Source organism: Nuphar pumila, chromosome 15 (genome assembly GCF_984573655.1).
Source record: "Nuphar pumila chromosome 15, dmNupPumi1.hap1.1, whole genome shotgun sequence".
Taxonomy (NCBI): domain Eukaryota; kingdom Viridiplantae; phylum Streptophyta; class Magnoliopsida; order Nymphaeales; family Nymphaeaceae; genus Nuphar; species Nuphar pumila.
Window position 1 is genome coordinate 66,915,872 of NC_143263.1, and position 13,364 is coordinate 66,929,235.

At 35.6% G+C, this 13,364-nt stretch overlaps 1 protein-coding gene across 1 annotated transcript in view; it reads left to right on the plus strand.

Annotated features, from left to right (window-relative positions):
• LOC149815504 (pre-mRNA-processing factor 39-1-like) overlaps positions 1-13,364 on the plus strand; it is a 90,712-nt gene that overhangs the window by 59,584 nt on the left and 17,764 nt on the right. Inside the window, exons 4-9 of the mRNA XM_089988269.1 lie at positions 1,695-2,067; positions 2,154-2,297; positions 2,832-2,984; positions 3,068-3,184; positions 10,549-10,629; positions 11,544-11,693. Coding sequence (XP_089844395.1) covers positions 1,695-2,067; positions 2,154-2,297; positions 2,832-2,984; positions 3,068-3,184; positions 10,549-10,629; positions 11,544-11,693 — 1,018 coding nt within the window. The remainder of the gene's footprint in view (positions 1-1,694; positions 2,068-2,153; positions 2,298-2,831; positions 2,985-3,067; positions 3,185-10,548; positions 10,630-11,543; positions 11,694-13,364) is intronic.

Sequence of the window (13,364 nt, forward strand, 5' to 3'; positions counted from 1 at the left end):
ATATTAAGAAAAAAATTTCTTAAACTTAGAGACGCTCTTTGTAGTTTTAATCAAGCTCCAAAGGCTTGGTATGACCATTTTAGTAAAATTGTTATTGATAGTGAATTTGTTTCTTGTTATACTGACACCGCTCTTTTTGTTAGAAATGCAGGAAGCAATATAACTATTTTGTTATTATATGTTGATGATATGATTATCATTGGAAGGTAATTGGACTACTTTATTATGAAACTCAGATTTAGCAGTATCAAATATAGGTGGGGATTGGGTTATACCTAACCAATTGACACAGGTTCAAACTTGATCCAAATCCAAATGAACAGTATGAGTTACGAAGAATGAATCAGATCCAAATCCTTATTAGGATCTTATCGTCTTGATCCCAACATACAAAAAACATAGCTAATTATAACGAATATGTATGGACCATCACTCTTCACTAGTAAACATTTGTACCATCAATATTTCCTAGAAACTCCTTTCTGTGTGTGACATCTAGAGACTGGTTTATTATCAGTGCTTCCTCAAATTTGTGAATAAAGTTCAAGTGCTCAAGGGATGCTAAATTGTGAAGATAATAAAAGTTGAACATCTTTGGTAGGATAAAATTTAAACTTTTTGCTGAAATGGGGAAAATTGCAGGAAGAGACTAGTTTTACATGATCCAAAACCCATCAAATGATGCACTCTACATTTTCTTACAATTCTTAGTTGAAGTCACTTCATTTGTGATAACTTCAATGCCATATTTGTCATGGGCACCAAGGGAAGGTGCAACAAGTTGAAATTGCGTAATACCTTTTAAGATAAAAGATCTACGACCAAGAGTTGGGAGGCTTTCCATTGAAGGAAGGATTTTGTTTCACGTGTACTCATTAAGCCAGTGGCAGGATCTAGAATTGTTTGATTAAAATCAAGAGCAAGCTGTCCATGTTCCGAAGCTTAAACCCTTCACACATCGAGATGGGTTAATGGGAACAGTATCCATTATCTATTAAATTTCTTATATGTATCTTTCTAATGTTCTACTTTATTAAATAAGGTTCAATAGTCATCTACAGTATTTCATGTATAAATTTTTATAATAATGGAAAGAGGTGCCCAAACAAGTTTATAATCTTCTTTGCTGCCTAGATTTGCTGCTGTTGATACCTTAGCTTGAAGTGGATTCTGTCAGACTTGACCTTGGGTAATGTGTTCGATGGCCAGCTAAAATATGGTGCTTGACCAATTGCTTCCCAATTTGAAGGCAATTCTGAATTAGAATTTAAAGCAACATGAAATAAATAATGTCTTTCTATGAAAATCTTGACATTCTTAAATTATAGATCATATTGGAGGCCTCCCTAATTTTACTGTGATCTTCTATGATCTGACCCGAATCTTGTCATGCATGAATAGGTGATGTGACATGATCCATATTATGTTCTATCTATTCCACTTCCATTTATTTAACTTATGGTAGGAAATGCATTCATTTCCCCTTCGTCAACCCCAATCTATGATACTATCGGAGTGAAACAAGGGATCTAAGGGCATTATAATATTGCTATTTCATGCAGCCAAGAGAGTAATAAAAGGTTGTTGATTTGCATGGAACATCTATTTCCTTTTAATTGCAAAATAAAATTTGAACACCGAGCTTAACTAAACTTCATATCTAAATATAGTAATTCTTGCCATTAATGCTTCAGTTTTAAACAGTTATCTGCAAGTTGGAGAGATGAGCTTGAAACTGAGGGAGATGGTCACGAAGTAAACGATTCAATAGATGTTATCAATGGTGCAATTTCAGAGATAAATTGTAATAAAGATAATCTTATATTGACTGTGATTGATGATCTCTTGGGTCAGAAGCCTGGCACAGATAAGTCCATGGCACTTAAGAAATATTTATCTGCTGGTGAGCAATTGTATCACAAGACAAAACAGTTTGATGTGGTGATCCAGCAGTTTGAGACACGCATACGAAGGCCTTACTTTCATGTGAAGCCTCTTGATGATCATCAGCTTGAGAATTGGCATCTGTATCTTGACTTCATTGAGACTCAAACAGATTTTGATTGGGTATGGATTGTCAATTTTCCTATACTTTAGAAAGACTTCTGCTAAGTTTGTCTTTTGTCATATAAAACATGTAATTCTCTTGACAGATTGTGAAGTTGTATGAGAGATGTTTAATTTCTTGTGCAAACTACCCTGAGTTCTGGATCCGCTGTGTACAATTAATGGAAGCTAAAGGGGGTAGGGAGATTGCAAATGCATCTCTTCTTCGAGCAACTCAGATTTACTTGAAGGTACTGGGTTTTCAGTTGCATTTTGATATAGTGGTAGGATGTGTGTGCTTGCATGCATCGTGTGTGTGTGTGTGTGTGTGTGTGTGTGTGTGTGTGTGTGTGTGTGTGTGTGTGTGTGTGTGTGTGTATGTTTAGTGGATCTGAACCTTATCAGTGAAGTCAATTATGCTTAGTAACACTAAGAAAATACATCTGATTGATCTACCAAAAAGGGAAAAAATACAGGTTTGAAAAGGGAAAGAATGTAGGTGGAATGGGATAGCTGGATGGCAAAGTTGCAATGTCATAGCCAAGGGGCCTTGGTTCAAACTTATCCCCAGATTGACTTTCATTAAAGAAAAGAAAGAAACTGGCAAACCAAACAAGAAATGAAGTTTGAGTTGCTATCTTACAAAATGTACAGCTGATGTTACAGACCACTTGCTTTCAGACTATATAATATTCTTTTCTGAGTGCATTCTTCCTAAAATACTCAACTTTTTCTTATGAACAAATTTATCTGTTTCTGAAGTTTCTTTAGCTTTGTGAAAACAGAGAGTACCTGCTATCCATCTTTTTGCTGCAAGATTCAAGGAGCAAACAAGGGATATTTCAGGTGCTCGTGCTGAGTTTCTTAATTATAATTTGGATTCACCTGCTGATTACATTGAGAATGTTACTAGAAAGGCAAACATGGAAAAACGTTTGGTATGCAATGCTCTCTCACATCATATTTTTTCCTGCTGAAGGATATGCAAGTGTTATTAGATGGTGTTTAACCATTTTTATAGGGAAATGTTGAAGCAGCTTCCCTAGTATATGAGAGAGCACTTGAGTTTAGGAGTGAGAGGCAGAGCTTGCAGACTCTTTCTGTTCTATACATCCAATATTCACAGTTCAAACTGATGGTATGATATTCTAGCCTATTGTTTCTGTTATGTAGTTAATTGCAAGATGGTTTACAACTTTGTAAAATTATTCTCGGTTTTAGTCTATGTAACATAGACACGGCAAGGTACCCAACATGCCCGTCTCAGCACGGTCGCGTATAGGTGTGGGTACTGGGTGCGGCACGGTTACATTGTGAGTCAGGTCCAACCAAGAATCAACCCAAAACCCCACTTTTTTTTTTTATTACTTGAGATCATAGTTACCAGGAAACAAAATGGATGCGTGAATCAAAAGCAGGGAAGCGAGTGTTAAAAAGTAGCATGAAGTGGGAAGCGGGGTATGGTTATGAAGTGATTATGCAAATGCATGAAAATGAAAAGGCAATGCATAGAAAGCAATATGAAGGCCAACATAAGCAAATAAGAAATGATGTGAACACAAATATAAAATGCTATAAAACCAACATACAAGCATGTTATAAAAAAATTAGAACTTTCTGCAAATGAAATGGTAGGCTCCACGACTGCACTTGAATCTACTCAAAAGGAAGTATCTAAAAGATACTTTAGACAAGACCCATAAAAGGGTATAAATGGAAAAGCATAAAAATAAATAACACTTTATTTATGAGAGCAAAATGCTTAAAAAGCATTTAGAGGAATGAATTACACAAGGGGATGCACCCCTATTTATACAAGGGTATTAAGGAGAGCTCATAAGGAGCTCTCCCTTTCTAGCTGTTGGATTAGACTAGTCCAACGGCTAGAATTCAAGTTGTTGGACTAGTTATACAGCTAGAAAGTTGGTCAAGTTCCAACGGGAACTTGACCAAACTAGATGTATCTAGTTCTAATAGAACTAGATACCAAAAACAAAAAGAAAAATTACAAAAATATAAAAAATATATAATAATAATATTAATATAATATTATTATTATATATGTGTTGTTTACATTTTAACACCCCCTTTCAAACTTACTGTACAATGAGCGAAAGTTTGTCTAAGAGGAAGTGAAATCTGAGAGTCACGAGAGGCTTGGTGAAGAAGCCTGCTAATTGGTATTCTGACGTAACATATGGCAGATCAATGGTTTTATGCAAGTACTCCTCTCTGACATAGTGACAAGCCATCTCAATGTGTTTGGTGCACTCATGGAAAGTCCGGTTGCTTGCGATGTAGATTGCACTCTTGTTGTCACAACACATTCGTGAGACCTGTGTTGTTTCATCTCCCATATCAGCGAGCAGTTGCCTGAGCCAAACAACTTCTATTGTGGTGGTTGCCATGGCTCTATATTTATCTTCAGTGGAGGAAAGAAAAACCTTCTGCTGCTTCTTGCACCTCTATGATATTAGAGATTCACCTAAAAATACACAGAAACCAGTGGTTGAGTGCCTATTATTAGGATCATCTCCTCAGTCAGCATCAGTATAAGCAATTAAATCTAATGGTTACGATGTAGACAAGAAGAGTCCTTGTGAGAGAGAACTCTTTAAATATCTAATAATACGTAAAACCGCTCCCATGTGAACAGAAGTGGGAGCATGTTGAAACTGGCTAGTTGTGTGTACAATATGTGCTATGTTTGACCGAGTGATGGAGAGATAGGAAAGTACTCCAACAAGTTGTCTGAACGGTGTGAAATCATCAAGATGCTCTCCATCATCAATTTTCATTTTAACATTGACCACTTCTAGAGTGTTCGTCTTCTTATCATCTGTAATGCCAGACCTGAAAACAATATAAAAAACAAATTTAGATTGAGATATCAAATACCCATGAGGGGAATAAGCAACTTCTATTTCTAAAAAATATCTCAATAATCCTAAATCAGACATTTCAAAATGAGTTTTAAGAAGAGTTTTGATATTGGTAACTCCTTGTTTGTCGCCTCCAGTGATGATCATATCATCCACATAAAGAAGAAGGATGATGATACCTACATCAGATTGTTTAATAAACAAGGCAATATCAGTCAAACAAGAATGAAATCCAATATCAGTCATAACATGACTAAATTTGTCATATCAGGCTTTTAGTGATTGTTTAAGGCCATAAAGGGTCTTCTCAAGACGAAGTGTTTTACCCCTAGGAATACTAATACTAGGCGGAACTTCCATGTAGACTTTTTCAACAAGACTCCCATTTAAGAAAGCATTTTTGACATCCATTTGAAATATAGGCCATTTTTTGATAGAAGTCAAAGCAATTAAAGTTCTAACGGTGGTCATACGGGCCACATGGGCAAAGGTTTCTTCGTAGTCAATGCCATACTCTTGAGCATAACCTTTGGCTACGAGTCGTGCCTTATATCTTTTTAGGGTCCCATCACTTTTGGTTTTGACTTTATAAACCCATCTACAACCTATAGGTTTCTTTCCGAGAGGAAGGTCTTGAATGGACCAAGTGTTGGCCTGCATCCAAATTTGTTTTCATAGCTTCAACCCATTCTTCATGGTTTTTGGCTTCAGAATAGGAGGAAGGTTCAACATAAGATTGGATTAATGCAAGGGCTGCCCTATACCGAGGGTGAAAAAGATTCGTAAGAGACAAATTTTTCGGGAGGTCGAGAAATTCTAGAAGTCCTATGAGGGGGAACTTCAGAAAACCTTTCTAATGCACATGGTGGGTGTTGCTCTCCAACTCTTCGTCTTGAATATTGCAGACCAACATCTCTACTGGTTTGGTCTTCGCTATCATTTTAAAAAATAATAGGACTTTGATCATTGTCAAAATTATATTCAAAATCCTCTGCATTGAATTTTGAAGTTAAATCGATTAAAAAGGAATATTCAGTAATATCTTTGGATTTTTCACTTTCAAAAGAACTTTCTTTTTCTAGAAAAGACATTTCTTGATACATATAATTTTCCATTTTGAAGATCATAGCACTTGTAGCCTTTTTTATTTTTAGCATATCCTAAAAAGGCACATGGGATTGCACGAGGGGAGAATTTATCATTTTTGTTTATAAATACAAAACATTTGCAACCAACAACTCTTAATCTAGAGTAGTATGGAGCTAAATCATAAAGTTTTTCAATTGACAATATATTTTTTAATGAAGAAGATGACATTCTATTGATGAGATAGGTGGCATTTAGAGCGGCTTCAGCCCAAAAGCCTTTTAGAACTTGACTTGCAATTAGCAAAGTCCGAGTGGTTTTCATAATGTGGCGATGCTTTCATTCCGCAAGACCATTTTATTGAGGGGTGTGTGGGCATGATCATTGATGAGTAATGCCATATAGATTAAGATAGTTTTTAAATTATCCAGACATAAATTCTCCCACTGAATCGGTGCGAAAAATGGAAATATTACTTTGAAATTTGTTTGTGACCATTTTATGAAATATTTGAAAGTGAGCAAAAACTTCGGATTTATGTTTAAGAAAATAAATCCAAGTGTGTCTAGAAAAGTCATCAACAAAGATGACATAATACGCATAACCACCTTTAGAGATAACTGGTGCGGGTCCTCAAATGTCTGAATGTATTAACTCAAGAGGTTTTGTAAAGACAAAGGTTCTACTAGAAAAAGGTAATCTTTTTATTTTACCAAAGAATGCAGCCTTTACAAGCAAAATTTTCAGATTTATAAAATTTTCCCAAACTTGAGAAGTATTGGATTTTTGACATATGAGGATGGCCAAGTCTTTTGTGCCATAATTCTATTTCTAATTTTTGAACATTTAAACAAAATATATTCTTTGATAGTTTCAAAAAGTTCATGTAATATAGTCCTCCTTCTCTATGACCTTCCCTAATCAGCTTCCATGACTGACGATCCTGTATCCAGCAACCATCAGAAGAGAAGGATATATTACATCCATAATCAGAAATTTGTGAAACAGATAAAAGATTCAAATTTAATTTTGGGATATATCTAACTTTTGGAATACAAAAAGTTTTGGATTTTTGAAAACTTTCAAAACATCCTATTTATTCTATTTCAGGAGATGTTCCATCTGTTGTAAAGGCTTTTGATATACTTGAGTTATTTTAAGACATTTCGATAAACATTTATCATTTGGGGTCATATGAAATGAAGCACAAGAATCTAAGAGCCAAGGAAAGTTACCTGGACCGGATACAGATGCAACTGTAGCTCTAGTTGAGGCTTCAGTCGAAGAGGATACCCCTTTGAGAAGAGGTTGAAGAATCTCCATCAGTTGAGCCATGGAAACAGGTGCATCTTGATCTTTTGGCTCGGTTTCAACAGATGCAACCCTCTTTTCGCCTCTCCTTTTTAGCTTCAGACATTGAGGCGTATAGTGCTCCGGTTCATGACAGTGGTGACAAATAACTTTTCTTTTGTCAAACTCACCACTCTGTCTCCCAAAATGAGGCGGCCTATAAGTGCGAGTATGATTCCCTGGTCTAGACACAGCTAGAACTGAATCATCATCAACTTTTGGAGTACTCTTTCTAAGACGATTTTCCTCTATAGTTAGTTTTTCAATAGTATCCACAATAGTAGGGATTTCACTACGATGAAGTAGAGCCGATTTGGTAGATTCAAATTTCGGCCTTTATCCATTCATGAATTGGTAAAAGTGTTCCATATCGAGTTGTTTTTGACGAAACTCGATATCTTTTGCGCAATGCCATTTTTGCTCTAGAATAGCCAACTCTTCCCAAAGTTCGGACAACTCATTATAATATTCACGAATAGTTTTGTCATTTTGAGTTAATGTCCGAACTTTTTCTTGAAGATTGCACACATGGGCATATCTTTAAAGGAATACATATTTTTGAGGTATTCCCATGCCTTATCGGCATGTTCAAATTTAGCGAGGCTAGAACATTTTTTAATGTCTACGCTATTAATAAGCCATGACATTATTTTTGCATGCCCCATCCTCCACTCTTTTCATTTCTTTTCCTAAGAGGTTAGAGCATTAGTCTTCTCTTCTTCCGTTAGAGGGATTTCCTTATCACCCTCTTTTTTGGTGAGAGATAGTTTTGGTTCCGAATCGGACCATCCACTATTCCCCATAAGCCTTTTCCCCATATGTGGTGCTTCATAATTGAAGCCCATATCACATAATTAATATCATTCAACTTCATGGGTATGATGGTGACCTTATCATGGTCATCCATCATTTACAAGGGTGTGAAGAAGATAGTAAGGAGAAGAAAAACAAGGAAAATAGAAAAAAAGGGAGAAAGGGATACAATACAATGTTGTTGCTCAAGTCCTTCTCTCCAAATGGATCCTCTTGTAGTCGATAGAAGAGTGATAAAACACTCTTTTGGCAAGTGATGAAACACTCCTTTGCAAGTGACAAAACACTTTTTGTAAGAACAAGGTGATAACACACCTTTGCACAAGAGGCACAGAAATCGAGGCCGAATTTTTTCAAGATCTAAGAGTTTCGTAGCTCTGATACCATGTAATGAAATGGTAGGCTCCACGAATGCACTTGAATCTACTCAAAAGGAAGTATCTAAAAGATACTTTAGACAAGACCCATAAAAGGGTATAAATGGAAAAGCATAAAAATAAATAACACTTTATTTATGAGAGCAAAATGCTTAAAAAGCATTTAGAGGAATGAATTACACAAGGGGATGCACCCTATTTATACACGAGTATTAAGGAGAGCTCATAAGGAGCTCTCCCTTTCTAGCAGTTGGAACTAGTCCAACGGCTAGAATTCTAGCCGTTGGACTAGTTCCAACAGCTAGAAAGTTGGTCAAGTTCCAACCGAAACTTGACCAAACTAGATGTATCTAGTTCTAATAGAACTAGATACCAAAAACAAAAAGAAAAATTACAAAACAATTAAAAAGTATAAATACAAAAATATATAATAATATTATTATTATTATATATGTGTTGTTTACATTTTTAACATTTTCTATGATGTAAAACATAGAAAGTGAGGGGGAATTGATAAGAAGCAAGAGGGGGAAGCTTTAAAGAAGTGAAAGAGAATCTATTTGGGAAGCAAAGAGGAAGCATGCTTCCCACTAAAGAGAATTGAGTTACCCATATTTTGGAAGCTGGTTTCTCAAAAGCTTCCTCTCCTTTCAGGGAAGCGAGGAGCCTGCTTCCGAAGCAATCTTCTTGGGAAATGAGTTTCCCATGCAACAAGAAGCTTTGGGTAACTATGCTTAGGATGACTGTCGGTTAAAGGGTTGGCCCTGCCCTGACCCGATGAAAGGATAACCCCTCCAAGGAGGAGGCAGGGTCGGAGAAGAAGAAGAAGAAAAGAGAAGAAAGAAAAAAGAAGGGAGGGATAGATAGATAGATAGATAGATAGAAAGATAGATAGATAGATAGATAGATAGATAGATAGAGAGAGAGAGAGAGAGAGAGAGAGAGAGAGAGAGAGAGAGAGAGAGAGAGAGGCTCCTGTCATTTTTTTTGTAAAAGAGAAATTTCTTCAACCCCTCTTCATTTCTGTTCTTTTTAACTCCATCTTAAAAGTTTTTCTTCAGCCCCACTCTTCATTTCTATTTTCATTTTAATTTTTTTTCAACCCCCTCCCTTCTTCATTTTTATTTAAAAGAAAAGGCTATTTTGCCCCTCTTGCATTCAGAATTTCTTACAATCTCCCCTCTTTCAATAATATATATATATATATATATATATATATATATATATATATATATATATATATATATATATATATATATATATATATATATATATATATATATATATAGCCGTGTCCCCGTACCCGCTATTTAAAAAATTTCTGTAGTACCCTTCGTACCCGCACCCGTACCCGTACCCTATGTGACATAGGTTTAAGTCTTTATGATAAATTCTGTGACTCTGCATAGACCACAACTCAAGCATTTAGTTGGATGGAGGCAAGGGGTAAAAGTTTTTTTCCGCATGACAGTTGTACCTCCTTGCATGTTTCATTCTCCAATTATATACTATTGGAGAACATGGACACACAGAAAACATGAAGGGTTTAGAAGAAATCAGCTCTGTATCAATTTTAGGCTATTGGTATGAATTAAGATAGCATACATACAGGATCTTGTATCCCTATATTAGATATTAAGGATGCAAGAGAAAACATTTATTGGTTGGTTAACTTATTAAACATGAATTTCCGAACAGAAATTGTGACAATTGGGACTAAAAGGATCCAGACTTATGAATAAAAGTATTTTACTTGAAGAGTTACCCATAAGCTGATTTGTTTGTGAAAACAACTTCAGGGTCTGACATAGGAATTTGGTGGTTGGAACTTTTATCTGAAATCTCTCTCCAATAACTGCATGTTGGAAACCTTTTCTAAAAGCTAATGGGGAATATTCTTACCTTATAATCAGGTTTTGCATGTATCCTGCTTTATTCTCTTCCAACTAATAAAAGTAATGACTTTTTTTTCCCCAATGTATTTTTTTACTTAGGTGACTGGTAGAATAAAAGAAGCCAGAGATGTTCTTATCAAAGGCATTCAACAGTTGCCCCCTTCCAGATTTCTGTTAGAGGTATATGTTCTGGAGCTCTTGCGTATATTGTTTGTGTGAAATAAATTTCTATGTCAGTGTGGAGCAAACTGAAACAATGGCAAGGATCAAGCTATCAAAATGACCAATTTACTTGTCTGCATGTAAAGATACAGTGCAGGTTGACTAGGGAATAAATCTGGGTGAGTTTGGCATCGAGCTGATCCATGCAACTGTGCTGCTTTCTTTTTTTCTGTCTTTATCATTTCTAAAATGCCTATGCTCAGGTTATGCATTTGGTTCCAAAGTTATGAATCCTAAGGTTACCAATTATTGTGGTTAATGACACATTAGGTTATGCAATCTGGTGCTTCCAGCACTGGGAATTCAACACTGTGAAGAGATGCCAGCTACTCGAACATTGAGGCTATGACATGGTCACGTGCAAAGTTTTTCTTAATTGTTTCTCTTAGTTAAAAAGTATATCTAAAGGTTATAGTTAAAGGTTATTCCTATCTCATAACTTCAGAAAGTTCAGTTGAGATAGGAGTTCTATGATTTTATGTAGCGCATTGAAGTAACCTATCTGAAGAGTTTCTTCAGGGTGAAAGAAACATATTGACAGAAGTGTCCTCCTTGCTTTCCATTGACATAAAGCAGAGTGCCTTTGATGTGTGATATTTGAGATGTTGGGTTTTGTTTGACATCACACTTTACACCAGGTTGAGGACCTTGGTGACAGTATGCTTCATTTGATTGTTTGAGTTGTAAGGTTTTTGTTTACTCTGGCATGGTATTTTTTTCTGGGAGGCTTGTGTGCTAGACAACTACTATACATTTTCACTGAATTAAATTTCAGCAATGAGGAGTATATCCTAGTTGGAGCATGATGTCTTTTCTTGATTGGAAGTAAACATGAGGAAATCCACTTAAATTTTATGCCTTTTCCTTTGCAGGCACTGATAAACTTTGAGACTATTCATGGAGGGCCAAAACAGGTAGCTCTCCTGGAATCCATTATACTGAAAGCAGTAGCTCCTAATCCTGATGCTTCTGATGTGCTGAGTACCGATGACCGTGAGCAAATATCAAGTTTGTTCTTGGAGGTAACCAGATCATAACAGAGTTGAATTCCTCATCTTGGTGTCTTCTAATGATTACATTGCTGAAAGAACCAAAAAAAGGTAAAAAAAAATGTAGATTCGAGAGTGAGTTTTGTGCTTGTTCTAAAAGCATGTGGTGGAAATATTCTTGCTCCATATACTGCAATAGCATTTCAAAAAACTGGTGATTGTTAGGTCTGGTACTTGCAGTCAACTCCTGTCACTATGGAAGAAGAAGTTGCATCGTTTTGGACTGTTTTGTTAAGAGTAGATGTGTCCTTTAAATAGGGGTATTTTAGTCTTTCAAGTTATATCAAGATATGTTTGTACATGTTGTAATGTTCAAGGGTATTTTTTACATCTAAAATATCTTAATATAAAAAGCAGAGAACCCTAATCGTGTGGGACGTCCTCTCATTCTTGGCTGCCATTCTATTGCATCTGCTATGCAGGTTGCACGAGTTCCAAAGCTTCTTCTCTTGGTATCAGAGCAGGTTCGAGAATAAGCCCTCATCAAATCAGAAATTGCTGATTAACATCTGCCTCTTTCAGATGAGTCATTTCTTCTTTATTCCCTTCACTCCAGTCCACATCTAAATCGTTTCCCTTATCTTTTGTTCCATCCAATCAGATCTGAATCAAAGTCTAGGCTGATCAGATCTAATCCAGACCAGATCCGATCGTGTCCTTTTCCCTAAATCTGTTTACCTTGATCAGATTTGAATCATAATAAATCTGGTCATATTCTAATCAGATCTGATTCATACCATGTTATATTTGTTTCCGATCGTATTTTCCTTCTTTAATCTGTCTACCCTGATCAGATTTGAATCATAATCAGATCTGATCAGACCCTAATCAGATCCGAGTCCATATCAGGTCTGATATTCCTCTCGTTCACTCTTGAAAGTCCGCACCATTGTTCCAAAAAAGAAAGGAATGTCAGTTTATTTTTTCAAAAAAAAAAAACTGATAAAAAGAAGGGTCAAAACTATTAGAAAAAAGGACTGATTAAAAAAAAGGCAAAAAAATGGGGCCAAAAAAAAGGAAAGATCCCTTTCAAAAAAAAACTTTGTGATCAGATCTATTCCAATTTTTTTTGCGGGCATCATTGCTGACGTCATTCCTAAAGGTGATCCCTAATTTTGATCCACATTTATTTCATTTTTACTCGCATCATTCCTTGTTTTGGTTTATTTGTTGATCTGTTTTTAATCAGATTAGTGTTTGAGACCTCTCTTATTTTCTGTGAGATCGTTGAATCATCCTGTGTTAACATTGCTAAGTTGTACATGTATATGTATGTATTTTCATACATATATATTTTTGGTTCATATTGTATATATAAACATATATATTCATATGTATATATATTTTATTTATAAATTATGTAATAGGTAAATACCCATTAGGGGTATTTTTGGTCATTTCTGTTCTTGTAATAGGCTGTGCTCATTAGGGGCAAACTAGCGCTTTATTTTGTTCTTTTCTTTTTGTCTTTTCTGTTTTTATAGGGACTATTTGGTCAAATACCAAATATAGTTGTTAGGTTCTTTTTTGACTAGTCAACATAGAGTTGACTAGTCAATAGAGCGGTTGGAACCGTCCAACAACTCTATTGAGTTCTCCCTATCTCTTGTATATATATAAATAAGGGCTTTTATCCCCTTTCAT